At 48.5% G+C, this 13,373-nt stretch overlaps 1 protein-coding gene across 3 annotated transcripts; it reads left to right on the top strand.

Annotated features, from left to right (window-relative positions):
- Positions 1-535: 535 nt before the first annotated feature.
- Positions 536-12,972, top strand: zc3h4 (zinc finger CCCH-type containing 4). Of its 3 annotated transcripts, XM_034529228.1 has the most exons (15): positions 890-1,413; positions 1,969-2,125; positions 5,592-5,937; positions 6,028-6,141; positions 6,288-6,552; positions 6,779-6,936; positions 7,514-7,610; positions 7,737-7,873; positions 8,002-8,136; positions 8,680-8,791; positions 8,898-9,007; positions 9,179-9,651; positions 10,127-10,425; positions 10,869-11,111; positions 11,240-12,960. In XM_034529228.1, the coding sequence occupies exons 2-15, from the start codon at positions 2,088-2,090 to the stop codon at positions 12,958-12,960; spliced, it is 4,248 nt and encodes a 1,415-aa protein (XP_034385119.1). In that variant the 5' UTR covers positions 890-1,413; positions 1,969-2,087. The 3 variants fall into 3 exon arrangements, with proteins under 3 accessions (XP_034385117.1, XP_034385119.1, XP_034385118.1); XM_034529226.1 differs by lacking the exons at positions 890-1,413; positions 1,969-2,125 and adding an exon at positions 536-864 and having other exon boundaries at positions 11,240-12,972; XM_034529227.1 differs by having other exon boundaries at positions 890-2,125.
- Positions 12,973-13,373: the final 401 nt, after the last annotated feature.

The raw sequence follows: 13,373 nt of genomic DNA, 5'->3' as shown, positions 1-13,373 counted from the left end.
TAAATAAACATGTAGGTTAAAAATGAGGACATAAGACATGAAGTAGTGAAGTTAAGAAGTTAAAATATAGAGATAAAATATAACAAAAACGAAATTGTATTTGTGGTCAACAGGTAATTTTAACTGTATGGAAAGAGATAATGAACTATAATGTAATCAGGAATGGAGCAAATGAATGCTTATTGAGATGTAAACAGGTAGTACAACAGTAAGTAAATGTATATGAAGGTAAAGTGACAGTCAAAATAAAGGCAAATGAAAAAGTAAAGTTAAATGAAATATTGATATGAATGAATTATATATTAATATGTTTATGTGTAATATATGTGTGTGCGTGTACATATCCTTGTATGTGTAACGAACTGCGCAATAAACTGTTCTGATATTCTCTGATCACTATTTGCTCTGCGAGTGCACCTGCGAGTCAAGCTCGGAGGCCAATTTTGCCTGTGTGATATCCATTCGGCAGTTTCCGTGAGAAGCGGACAAGAACGTTATTCGTCATGATGTCATTCTCGGAGAAACCCGCCCCTTTTCTCTTATGAGAAGACAGTCGGCCATTTTAAGTTTATCAGTCGTCATTTCACATCGCTACTGTAGGACGGAGAACGTCAGGACTCAATTTCATCATATTTCTCTTACAACTGTAGTGGAGAATTGCCTACTATGAACTGAAACTCTTCCTTAAAACCAAAAACAAGTAGATCCTAGTGAAGTGACGCATAAGCCAGTAGATTCCAGTGTCGAGTTGTAATTTTTTTGCACCTCAATGTAGCTAGAGGAAATGGCTGTGGAAAGCATGACTGTCCATCCAAACTCCCCAACTACCAACCACGAACACAACAGTCTCCTGACTGACGAAAGGTCGAGTAATTCTACAATCATATTTATATGAATTCATTTATTTGTCCTGTGCTTTTACACAAAAAGCCCGGGGTTTCTTTTTCCTTTTTCTGTCAGAGGGATTAAACTCGCCTTTTTTGGAAAACGAGTACAGAGGTAAAGAACGCCATGTTGACACGACACCGCCAACTGGGAGGCCAAATCTCACCTGGGATAACGTTATTCCCTGTATTTTATTACGTTACCTCAATCATCGACCAATCGACTCGAGCCAACTTGTATGAAGAAAGAAAAGACGAGGTTGAAAAAGCCGATTAATAATACCGTCACCGCCATTCTAGGCAATGCAGCGATTACAACGCATCGGTTGATTACGTTCCCATTGTTACAAAAAAGTTAACTAATTTGCTTTCATTCACTCCGTGTGTGTGTGTGTGGTCCCAGTAGCTGTTTTGCAACATATCCTCAAACTACCACTAGCGACGGGCCTACTTCAAGCTAACGGAGTAGCATTAGCTTGTTGGCACGAGAGGCGCCCGCTAAGCTAACGACTAATATGTTTACTTGATGGTAATCTCACGTCGACGTTTCAAAGCGCTCCGTCGAAACAAACGTCGCGTTAACTAATAACGTCGGTATCAACTGCGTGTATGTGAATCGATCAGTGAGGGCTATTCAATGATCGTATACTCCGTCCAGTTGGTGTAAACGTACCACCAACACGGAGCCTCGTTTAGCTCTACGCACTTACTAATATCTGTCGGGTCGTCGTATTTCTACGTTCATAACTCGTATGTGCGCATATTTTAAGTTCCGGTTGGTCCTTTTTAATATTTGGGATCATTCCGCGTCGATTTTCAAACGTTAACTACCCGTAAAATATGAATGTGCGAAAAGTACGTGTTCGACTAATCCGTTGCGTAGCCTTGTAAATTGTACTTTAGCTAGCTAACTGCTAGCTGCTGTCATGGATGTTTGTCTTATTAACACATCACTTTTATTCACAGTCGTCCCAAACAACATCCACAAAAGTACACCCCCTCCCCCCAAAAAAGTGTAAAACGTCTGCAAAGCATCCCAGAAGTGTTTCAAGTCAAACACAAAGTTCCCTTTTTGTCTCCACAGTCCCCCAGTTGGCAAATGTGCTGCATGTTACTGCCTCAGTTGGCCCCATTTCCAAGTCCCACAAACCCCACTAGTGTCCCCCTAAAAGATTCGGGAACAAACAAACCAAAACGTTTTCAATGTTTTTGAGTGCAATATGTGAAGAACCCCTGCCACAGTAAGTATTCCCCACTTTAATCACGGCCCTTTGCTTCTAGAGTTAGTCGATAATGTACCATAATGCATGGTAAATCCTGTGATTCAGCCATCCCTCTTAGACTAGATCGATCTTGTGCTTTGTTGAACTTTTACAACTTGGTGGTTGTCTGCTAGCTGGACATGGTCAGAGATGTTGGTATTGGGTTGGTGTGGCGTCAATGGGCATAAATGGGACCTTGTTAGTAAGGGTGAAGTACCTGGTCTGCATCTAGTTGGCAGCAGTACATGGGTACCTGTGTAGGGTCTGATCAATAACAGTTTTTCCTCACGGGCCTGTTAGCTTTGTGTTGGTAGACTTGCGGTCCCACTAACCTGACCTGGTAATTACTTTGGCTGAGCGTAGAGAAGTCTAGATGGAGTTTGTTTGCATTGTAAGTTGTTTTTTCCCCCTGAAACCGGCACATTGTTGGCAGCAGGTGATGTTTGCACAGCATCTCAGGCCAGGGAGGCCCCCATTTCTGGCTGCAATGAATCCTAGCCAGTCCCTATTCATTAAGACCTGCTCCCATAGTACAGTGACATCCCTGTGATAGAGGGGCCTCCATTGTGACGGGTCTGTGTGTCCGACTACTTTACGGGGTTTTTGATTCACGGGCCAGCTTCATGGCACGCGGTCGTTTGTGAGATGATGTTCCTGAGTTTGCCGTGATTGCATTCAGAGCTTGGCGCTGGTGCAGGAACGAGGAACCCGTGAAGAGTTCAGAAACGTTAAGCAACAAAAGTGCCACTGTTGAATTATTTTAAGTAAACATGCCGATACTCAGCCAATATTTACCAAAAACACGCCACAATGGTGTGTGTGTGTTCATATTTTTGGGGCTGATTTTTTCGTACATTGACGGTAAAGATGCTGAAAGCAACTGAGGATTCTGTTTTCGAACAAGCCCAAATATGAAGAAATATGTTTGTTCTAGATTGTGTTCTGTAACACAGCAGATGCAAGGAGTTTGTGTGTGGAGCAACTCCAGCTTTTTAAACCTGCTCTTTAAAACAAACAAAAATTCACTAAATTATCTGGATAACTTTGCTGTAAACATCCCTCAAATCTGAAGGTTTTGGGCAAAGTCTCTTTCGTGGCTTCAGACTTGTAAAAAGGCTCTGGTCATCTCACGGCTGGACTATTGCAACTCCCTCTTGGCAGGTCTACCTGCTAATGCCATTCGACCTCTACAGCTCATCCAGAATGCAGCTGCTCGACTGGTCTTCAACCTCCCGAAATGTACCCACACTACTCCGCTCCTCCGCGACCTTCACTGGTTACCGGTGGCCGCCCGCATCCGCTTCAAAACATTGGTACTTGCGTACCGTGCTGCGAACAGATCGGGTCCAGTCTACATCCAGGACATGGTCAAACCGTACACCCCAGCCCGTTCACTTCGCTCGGCTTCTGCCAATCTGCTTGTAGCTCCTTCACTTCGAGCTAAACACTCAACAGAGTCACGACTGTTTGCTGTCCTGGCTCCTCATTGGTGGAACGAGCTTCCCATTGACATCAGGACAGCAGAAAGTCTCTACATCTTCCGTCGCAAACTAAAAACACATCTTTTTCGACTATACCTTGAATAGGGAAGGTAGAGCCGTAGTAGCACATAAATGTCCCTTACGATAGCACTTTGTTGTTTAGCACTTTAGTAGCACTTAAATGGCACTTACGGATAGTACTCTGTAGTTTAACTTTATTGAAGAAATTGTACTTGCTTGATTCTTGTTGTTCTTTGGATAAAAGCGTCAGCTAAATGACATGTAATGTAATGTAAAAAAGATTTCGGCAAATTCACAAACTGGTGGGACTTCAATAGAATAATAATAATAATTTACGCTTTATTGATCCCACAGTGGGTACATTCTTCTCTGCATTTGACCCATCTTTGGTTATTAAGGAGCAGTGGGCTGCAGTGAAGCGCCCGGGGAGCAACGGGTTCAGTGCCTTGCTCAAGGACACTTCAACACTATGGGGATCGAACCGGATACCTTGTGGTCACGGGACGAGCACTCTCCCCATGAGCTACAGTCGACCCCTAATAGAATGTTCAAACAAAAAAATTTTTTAATAGTCAGTATAAATACAAAAGTTGTTTGCTTTGAATTAGTTCTGTTCCAAGGATGAAATAAGCTGTGTAGCGTTCACCGGGAGCTGAAAGCAAGTCTCCGTATGGCGGTATTGCTCCGCAGAGAGATGAAGCCCATATTATTATGTCTGATTATTGCCCGTCTCCCAGAGAAAACTGGCATGCTGAGGATGTTGTGGGATGTGGTTTGTGTGTGTGTGTGTGTGTACTCACACAATTTGCCTCAAAGCCACCACCTGCTTTGTCTCCTCCGTAAACCGGGTGCTCTTTGATGGAATTTAGTTTTCGGGATATTGTAATGCGGGGAATCCTGTTCACATTCCCTGTGGCCTCAGGCCTCCCAGCCTGCTGCTGCAGCCCTTTGGGTGTGGGCCAGGACCTGATTGCTCATACAGGGAGTGTCAAATCATTCAAATGTGATCCCCGTCCTCACCTGTTACACAAATAATGTCGCACTCCACAGAAAAAGACACTGACCAGTGAGTGTCTTATATTCTCATTATGATCTTAGATACAATTGTGATGGCTGGTGGGGGAGTAAACAGTGCATGCTACATGTTTGTATTAGTTTGATGTCAAAAACCATCAGTGTTTTTGGAATTTAGATTCCCCCCCCCACACACACACACACACACACACACACCTACCTGAGATGATGTGGTAAAATCAAATTAGAATATTAGTTTTTAGATTTTGCCAATAGCTGCCTCCTACATATTTAATGAAAGTGTATCAGGGCCACAACATAATCAACTTAATATCATTGGATTAATATCCTGTGTGTATGTATGTATATACACACACACACAGGATATATATGAAACGTATATGAAAGACATACTTGCATTTCCAAACTGAAAAAAAGAAGAAGCGCGACAGGAATGCCCAATAGGAGCACAGTGTTTGTGTTTTTAAAATTCCAGATGTCTTGTTGTGCTGTTTAGAATGAGAAGTCCTCACGGCAATAGGTGCTGCTAGTATAATACTTTAATAACTGATGTGTCTCAGGGTCTCAGTCTGCTGTTAGATGCTGAACGGGTTCTCAATTCCTCTGAAATAATTTATTTTAGGTAACCCTGGTTTGACTCAAATGGGAATGTGGCGACTTTAACATGGGTGCTGGGTACATTATGAATCCTTAAAGTATCACAGTACTTCATGTCAACCGCGCCGAGCCTCTGTACTCCTTTTTCATCTGTGACGCTGAAAACAAACTATAAAATACACATTTCTGTGTGTGTGTTTTTGGAAATCTTTTTTTCAATGGTTTCCAAAACTTGTCTGAAGCTGGGTAGAGGGAGCCACAGGCCACGAGAAAGTTACATATGTAACCCGTGTGTGTTTTTATGTATACAGGCCAGAGGATGGAGAGCTGGAGGAGGGCGAGCTGGAAGATGACGGGGGAGAAGTAGAGGAGGAGGACACCGGTGGAGGTACTTCTGTACCAGCTGCAGGAGCAGTAGCAGCACCAGGAGGAGGAGGAGGAGGAGGAGGAGGAGGAGATGGCGGTGGCGGTGATGAAGCAGGCGAAGGCGGCGAAGTCGGAGGGGACGGGGCTGGCGAGAGGCCCCGACGAAGCAAGGAGGGCCACGCCAGCAGCAACTCGGATGACGAGAGATCCCACCGTCGCAAGAGGAAAAGGAAGAAGGACAGAGATCGAGAGAAGAGGAGGTCCAAGAAGAAACGCAAATCCAAACACAAAGTAAGACCGTCGGCGAGTAGAGATGATAAAACCCACCTTTTTATTTCCACTTCATTCTCTGATCATCTCTATTATTCGTCCCTCTCTCAGCGCCATGCGTCCTCTGATGACGACCACTCCGACTTCAGTGACGACTCTGACTACAGTCCCAGTGAGAAGAAGAGGAAGTACAGAGAGTACAGTCCACAGTACCCCCCGCCGCCTGTGAGTCAAAAGATCTAGATTGATTACTAAATGTATCTTAATCAAATGTTTGTTTCTTTAAAAGTAACTAAGTATTCCTGATGAGTCAATATTCAATAAAAGTTCCGTGCAAAGTGAAATCTCCTAACACGTGAACCCGTCTCCAGCCCCACGGGGGCTACGGCGGCCCAAAGAAGGGCAACTACATGAAGATGGACAAGCAGAGCTACGGCGGCTACGACGAATTCGAAGAGGACAACTTCGAGGTGGAGGAAGAGGAGGACATTGGGGACGAGGACTACGACGACTTCACCAAAGAGCTCAACCAGTACCGCAAGGCCAAGGAGGGAGGAGGCGGCCGGGGCGGCGGACGAGGCGGCTCCTCGGCCGTCGGGTCAAAGCTGTTGGAGTTGAAAAACAGACTTCTGCACGGTAAATATTTGTCCGTTTGAGATTGAATCTTGTGTGTGTGTGTGTGTGAGGCCAGATGTGGTGGAAAGGCCCTCAACTACATTTATGAAAATGTGTATTTATTCAGTTCCTTCTAGGAACAGACTTTCAAAATAATGTGCCACTGTGTTTCATTTGTGGACAGACAAAAGAGCTTTTATCTCTTATCTTATTCGACTCGCTTCATTCCTCCTTTTTTTCTCCGCAGGGGGCAAAGGTCGCATGAAGAACCAGAGAGGCCGCGGAGGAATGAGGGGAGGGAGGAGGGGACGAGGAGGAGGTGGCAGAGGAAGGGGAGGCCGAGGTGGCGGGGGGAAGATGGGGGGAGACAACGACGACGGAGACGGCTACGGAGAAGAGATGGAGGTGAGGCGTGGGGTCCGGGATGAGACCGGCTGTCTATTAGCTTTGGTCCAAGTCCAGGAAACAAGTTGTTATTTTGTGTATTTGCACAGTTTTAAACAGGGCCTGTTTAATTATATTATATTATATTTCACATGGAAACATTCCAGTGAACAAAACAAAAACACTTTGTCGTTTTGTTTTTACGTGAGAAAGTGGTTCACTCTGCGTTGGACACGCACAACGCTCTGGATGTGGATCGGCTCCTGTTCCTGACCGGCATTGACCAATCAAGCCGGATGGTGGTTTTAGGGAGAGCGATGGAATAATTATTATAATACATGAAAACAAATTGGAAGGCCTTGTCGCCACCTGGTACTATTGCTGTGTTCTCTTTGCCCAAACCAAACTGGGAGCACAAGTTATGATGTTTACCGGCTCCGCTCTCGTGTCACAATGTCTCAGAACCGTCAGCTCAACACATATTTTAGATGCCTCTACACGCCATATGTGTGATATCCTCAGCTGGTTCACGGCTGCCTCCATCCATTAGTGTGTTGGTGCTATTGTGTCACTTGACACCTGAAATATGTTCTTACAGTTTGGAGAGGAGGACTATGACAACATGGGCGACGATGACTACGATGACTACTCAAAGGAACTCAATCAGTACAAGAAGTCCAAAGACAGAGGCAGAGGTGTGTGTGTGTGTGTGTGTGTGTGTGTGTGTGTTTCATCTTTACTGTTCCTGAAGAAAAGGCTCATTCCGTTCGGTCCCTTCAGGCTTACAGTCCCTCTCACGCTGTCTTCAATTTCTTCACCAGGGCTTAAAGGTGGCCGCGGGCGAGGGAGGGGCAAAGGAGGGCGGGGTATGATCAGAGGAGGACGAGGTCGAAACCGCGGGAGAGGAAGAGGCGACATGGGCAACGACGACGACAACAACGGGGACATGGACAACGGGGTGAGGCTTTTGTACTGTTGTCAAAACACCCCTCAAAGAAAAACTCCTGAGGAATAAAATGACATTCATCTTCTCGTTCTTACTTGTTGCTTCATGCGCTGCTTTCCCTTTGTGTTGATGTGTTTTAGGACGGTGGTGGAGGTGGTGGAGGTGGTGATGGACGCGATGGACCGGGGCAAGGGAGGAGGAATATGAACGAGAAGCACCAGGATAAGAAAGGAAAGGCCATCTGCAAGTACTACATCGAGGGGCGCTGCACCTGGGTAAGACAAGTTTAGAAAATATGTAGTCATCACATTATGGATTTGTCTCTGGTGTTCCTCAAGCTCTTGGTGCCATAATTTGGTAGTTTGGAGGGATCATTTTGATTAATTCTTAAGTGGGACATTTATTTAGTAATTTAGCACCAAATCTGTGTAACAAATGGTATCAACCCAAAAGCTGAAACAACTTTAGACATATGAAAATGTCCATTGTTTACTTCCACCATGGTGTCCTTAGCCTTTTTACACTTAAGTTCATTTTGATTCATGACTAGAACAACTCAGCTTTCAGATGACCTGCTATCTGCCACTAAAGATCGCCCGACTAAAAAAACAGTTCTACTTGGAATTCAAATGGCTACAAATGTTCTAAAATGTGGTTGAACTCAAATAATTCTCAAAGGACACCTGTGAGCTGTGGGAAGAAAAGGAAACATTTCTTTAGTCCTCGCTGGTTTATAAGTTATGCGTTGGCGGCTCTTTCAAACGTGTCAGTCTCCCAGATTTCATTCTGACCCTTATTTTTATTTTTTCAACCACCAGGGGGACCACTGCAACTTCAGCCACGACATCGAGCTGCCCAAGAAGAAGGAGCTGTGCAAGTTCTACATCACTGGATTCTGTGCCCGAGCAGACCACTGTCCTTACATGCATGATATCCTTTACATTTGGTTCTTGCCATTCGTAATAATTCAGAGGGCAACATCCAGGAGTTTGTGTGTTCTGTCCAGTTTGTTGTTCCTCCTTGACTCCAGTGCCACGTGAATTCCCCTGCAAGCTGTTCCACACCACGGGGAACTGCGTCAACGGAGACGAGTGCATGTTTTCCCATGACGTCCTCAACGATGACACCCAGGACCTGCTCAACAAGGTAGCATCCTCTGAACGCTGATCCCCTGGTCCTATGTAGATCTTTAAATGTTTTTATTATTAGTATCATATGTACGTCCAGCTCCTTTATGAAAGATCTTTTTGTTTTTTTATAAATATCTTGAGAAAAATATTTCCGATAAACTCACAGGTGGAGATCTTTGTTTTCTAGATGCTGGCAGAGGATGCCGAGGCCGGAGCCGAGGACGAGAAGGAGGTGGAGGAGTTGAAGAAGCAGGGGATCAACCCCCTCCCCAAACCCCCTCCTGGAGTTGGCCTCCTCCCCACCCCTCCTCGGCCAGTCCCTCTGGACGCCAACCTTGGGCCTGGGGATTTTTGCGGCCCTCCGGTGGGTGACTTTGGAGGTCCTCCTGGACCTAACCAGGGGCCCATGGCCAACAAATGTCCCCCAGGTCAAGGGCCCGGGGGACCTGGTGGGCCTAACCTCTGCGCTGGTCCCCCTGTTCATGGTCCGGACGGAAGTCCCTTCCAAGGCGGGCCCCCAAATCCCAATGTCCCTCCCCCCCACATGGGCCCCCCACCTCCTTGTGGCGGAATGGGAGGCTGCGCAGGGAAAAAGATCCCCTCGCTGTTTGAGATCAAAGTTAAACCGACAGGACAACTGGCTCATAAACTGGCCGTCAGGTAAGGAATCTGAAAGGAAACATTAAGAATAAAAGAGAAACTTTATGTCTTCACATCTGTAGAAAATGCAGTAGCTGATCTTATGAAGAGAGTGACGCAGTCAAGATTCAAGTCAGTCAAGTTGTCATGTGCACCTCGTTAAAGGAACATCTTTGGATTATGAAGTAGGATTGAAAGGGGTCTCTGAACATGGTTTGCCAACTATATGAGCAGTTAAGAGCTGTTCAACAAGCAGAGTTATGTCCCTCCTAGTTCCCCCGTTTCCTTTAGCACCCCACACAGTTAAAGTCACACATGACCATTAGGCCCCAGTTCTAAACGTTAGTCTACAGGCAAAGTGAGATCATTTACTGTGATTTACTATTTCAAAAACAGTGGATTCAGTGAGTTTCTCTTTAAATCTTCCAGTTTTTACCCTGCAAAGTCTCTTTGAAGCCCACTCTGTGAATCTGAACTCCTCTCCTCCCTCTATCAGAGGTCAGACTCCCAGCAGCAACCAGGGCCAGACACCACCACCCCAAGGGGTCCCCGGTGGCCCCCCACCCTGCTTCCCTGCTCCCCCGGGTATGATGCCCCCTGACATGCAGAACATGGGCCCCAACCTCGGGATGAACCAGGGGCCCCCCAACATGGGCCCCGGAGGACCGCCCATGATGGGAGGATTCCCCCCCGGCGACGGCCCGCCTCCAGGTCCTCCTCCGGGAGGAGGAAACTTCTTTAATCCCTTCTTCAATCAGCAGGACGGTATGCAGATGGAGGGAGTGGTGCAAGAAGGTGAGCGTCCAGAAATCACTAAACTCACTAATACCCACAAACATCTGGCTTTTGATGTCAGTGGGACAGAAGGCTGCAGCTCCATTCAGCAGTGATGGAAACATGGCGCGATGCTACGAGACGTGCCTTGTAGTGAATATAATATAATATCAGCAGGAATTTAATAATTATTTAATATTGTACACAAGATACAATTAATAAGTTTTCCTCAAGGCCACCAGACTCCAGTCAGACAAATGCAATAAACACTCAGAACCGTCTTTCCGCTGTTCCAACAATCACGACTCTGGTTTTTGTAGGAAATAAACATTAAATCACTGAGTTAGATGGGAAAAGAAACACCAGTTATCTGGTATTTGAAAGAAATCCTCCATATATGGGCTCATTTTGGTGGAAATGGGGTATTACTGCTTCTGCTCTGACACCCTGCTGTTCCCTCTCAGGTGACAACTACCAGGGTTTTGCTGGTATGGACGAGAGAGGGGGAAATGCTGGAAATCAGCCTGGCGGCCCAGACGGCTCTGCTAATGGAGCGTCAGCCAATCAGGGAGGGATGTCTGTGCCCGACTTCCTGCCCCCGGCGCAGCGCGTCCTGTTCATGAGGATCCAGCAGAAGCAGCAGGAGGAGGAGGAGAGGGCTCGCAGGATGGCGGAGGGAGGAGCAGAGAAGAGCCGAGACACTGAAGGTAAAGACAAGCATCATTAGTTAGTCATCCCTTTGTAACAGTGAGCTGTAGGTAAAGATAATCAACTGTGTGTCTGGTCAATCTATTTGACCTTTTAACACCCAAACATGTGCGTCCTTCTTTCTCAGGTGACTCGGGGAACTGGTACTCCAGTGAGGATGAGGATGGCGGCGGTAGCGTGACCTCCATCTTGAAGACGCTCCGTCAGCAGACCCAGGCTCCGCAAAAATCCGACGGCCCCCCGAGCGACCCCCGCCTCCAGAAGGTCCCTCCCGCCAGCGCTCCGGCTCGGCCGGCGGACCCCCGCTTGGCCCGGGACCCCCGCCTGGCGCGAACCACAGACTCGGTTGACTCCGCCCATCCCGTGCCCACTCTGTCGTCCTCCGGACCGCCTGCGGACCCCAGGTTGGCCCGGGTAGTTACAGGCGTTTCGGTGGGATCCTCCTCCCACTCGCCTCCCGCTCCCAAACCGGAGCAGCCTTTGGTCTACAAGCCCCCGCCGCTCACAGCCCCGGCAGTGGAGGAGGAGGAGACTGAGCGGGTTCTCCGGGACAAGCCGGTGCCGATTCCTCTTGACCCGCTCATGGGTATGGCTCTGAGAGACCCGCGCTCGCAGCTGCAGCAGTTCAGCCACATCAAGAAGGATATCCTTCTCTACATGCCGGCCTTCTCCAAAACCATCACCTGGTCGCCCGAGGATCTCCTCCCTTTACCTCTCCCCAAGCAGGACCTCCTTCCACTCCCACCAGGCATCCCTCCCGTCCCCTCCATAGACCCGCGTTTGTCCCGCACTCAACCGCCTCTCCAAACGCCGCTCCCTCAACCACAGCCACCTCCCGCTCAGCCCCCTCCCTCCTCATTGGACCGCCCTGCTCCCTCTTCCTCTTCCTCCTCGTCCTCCTCCTCCTCCTCCTCCTCCTCTTCCTCCTCCTCCCTCCCAGATTTTGAACTACTGTCTCGTATCCTGAAGACCGTCAACTCCAGCCCCTCCCAGACTCCCTCCCCTCCTCTCCTACCCACCCCTATTGCCCCCATGTCGCTGCTGGGCCCGCCTCCCCCGATGCCTCCCCCGCCGGTAGAAAAGCCTGTTGACCCCCGAGTGTCCCGCAAAGGCCTCACCGACCCCCGTCTGCAGCCGCAGAAGTCGGCACTGAAGCAACCATCCGACCCTGTGCCTCCTCCCACTGCCTCTACTCCCCAGGCAACCACATCTAGCTCCTCCCCCCCCACCATCGCCCCCTACGACCCACGGTTGCTCTCCTCAGGCGGGGCAGGCCGCGGTGCGGGGGCCGGGCCACCAGGGGGAGCAAGCGTGCTGAGCAACATCAGTCTGTATGACCCTCGGACTAACAAACCAGGCAGCCCCGGTGTCAGCAGTGGCTCCAGCAACTCCCCCAACTCGGCCAGCACGGAGTCCAAACCCAGCGACCCGCCGGCGGTCAAACCCAAGTCCAAGGAGCCCCTGTTTGTCAGGAAGTCGGCGTTGGACCAGCCGGAGCCGGAAAAAAGCGCAGAACAAGGAACCGACCGATACAACAGCTACAACAGGCCCCGGCCCAAGCCCGCGCCCTCGCCCAACTCCACGGCCCAGGGGGGGCCTGCCGCAGCCGCCGGAGGTCAGGGCGCTCCCGGAGCTGCCGGTGAACAGGGGCCCGTGGGCGTCCACAACCTCCCGGTGTCCTCTTTATTTGGTGTGGTGAAGCAGGCGGCCAAGACCGGCGGTACGGGTAGCCCCTTCGGAGGCAACAGCCCGGTGCAGCCCGACCAGGCGACCTCAGAGCAGGACAAAGCCTCGCTGAAAGACGTTTTCAAAGGCTTTGACCCCACAGCCTCGCCCTTCTGCCAGTGACCCCCCCCCCCCCCCCCCAACGGACCGTTGAACCCTGACCCCGTCATACAGACGGCCGTCGTCTTTTTGGACACTGAACAGATCAGTGAAAAGGAGAAGAAAAAGCGCACTGAGGCAACTGCCCGTAAGACTGTAAGAAGGTTAAGAAGACAAACCTTTGTGAACACACACACACACACACACACACACACACACACACACACACACAATTTAGCACAGTGTTGCAGATTCTATAAAAGACTCTTGGGTTATGGGAAGGGTTTAAAGTTAAATCTCTATTTTAAACAAACTTATCGATGTATAAATAAATGTATTCTCTTCTCAACGCTCAAATGAAAACAGTTGTTCAGGCGGCAGCAAAACGTTTTAGACTTTCATTCATCCTCCATTTCAGTTCCTACATTTCCTCGTCA

This window comes from Cyclopterus lumpus, chromosome 25 (genome assembly GCF_009769545.1).
Source record: "Cyclopterus lumpus isolate fCycLum1 chromosome 25, fCycLum1.pri, whole genome shotgun sequence".
In the NCBI taxonomy this organism is placed as follows: domain Eukaryota; kingdom Metazoa; phylum Chordata; class Actinopteri; order Perciformes; family Cyclopteridae; genus Cyclopterus; species Cyclopterus lumpus.
Note: the sequence above shows the minus strand (reverse complement) of the source record. Positions and strands in the feature narration are given on the sequence as shown.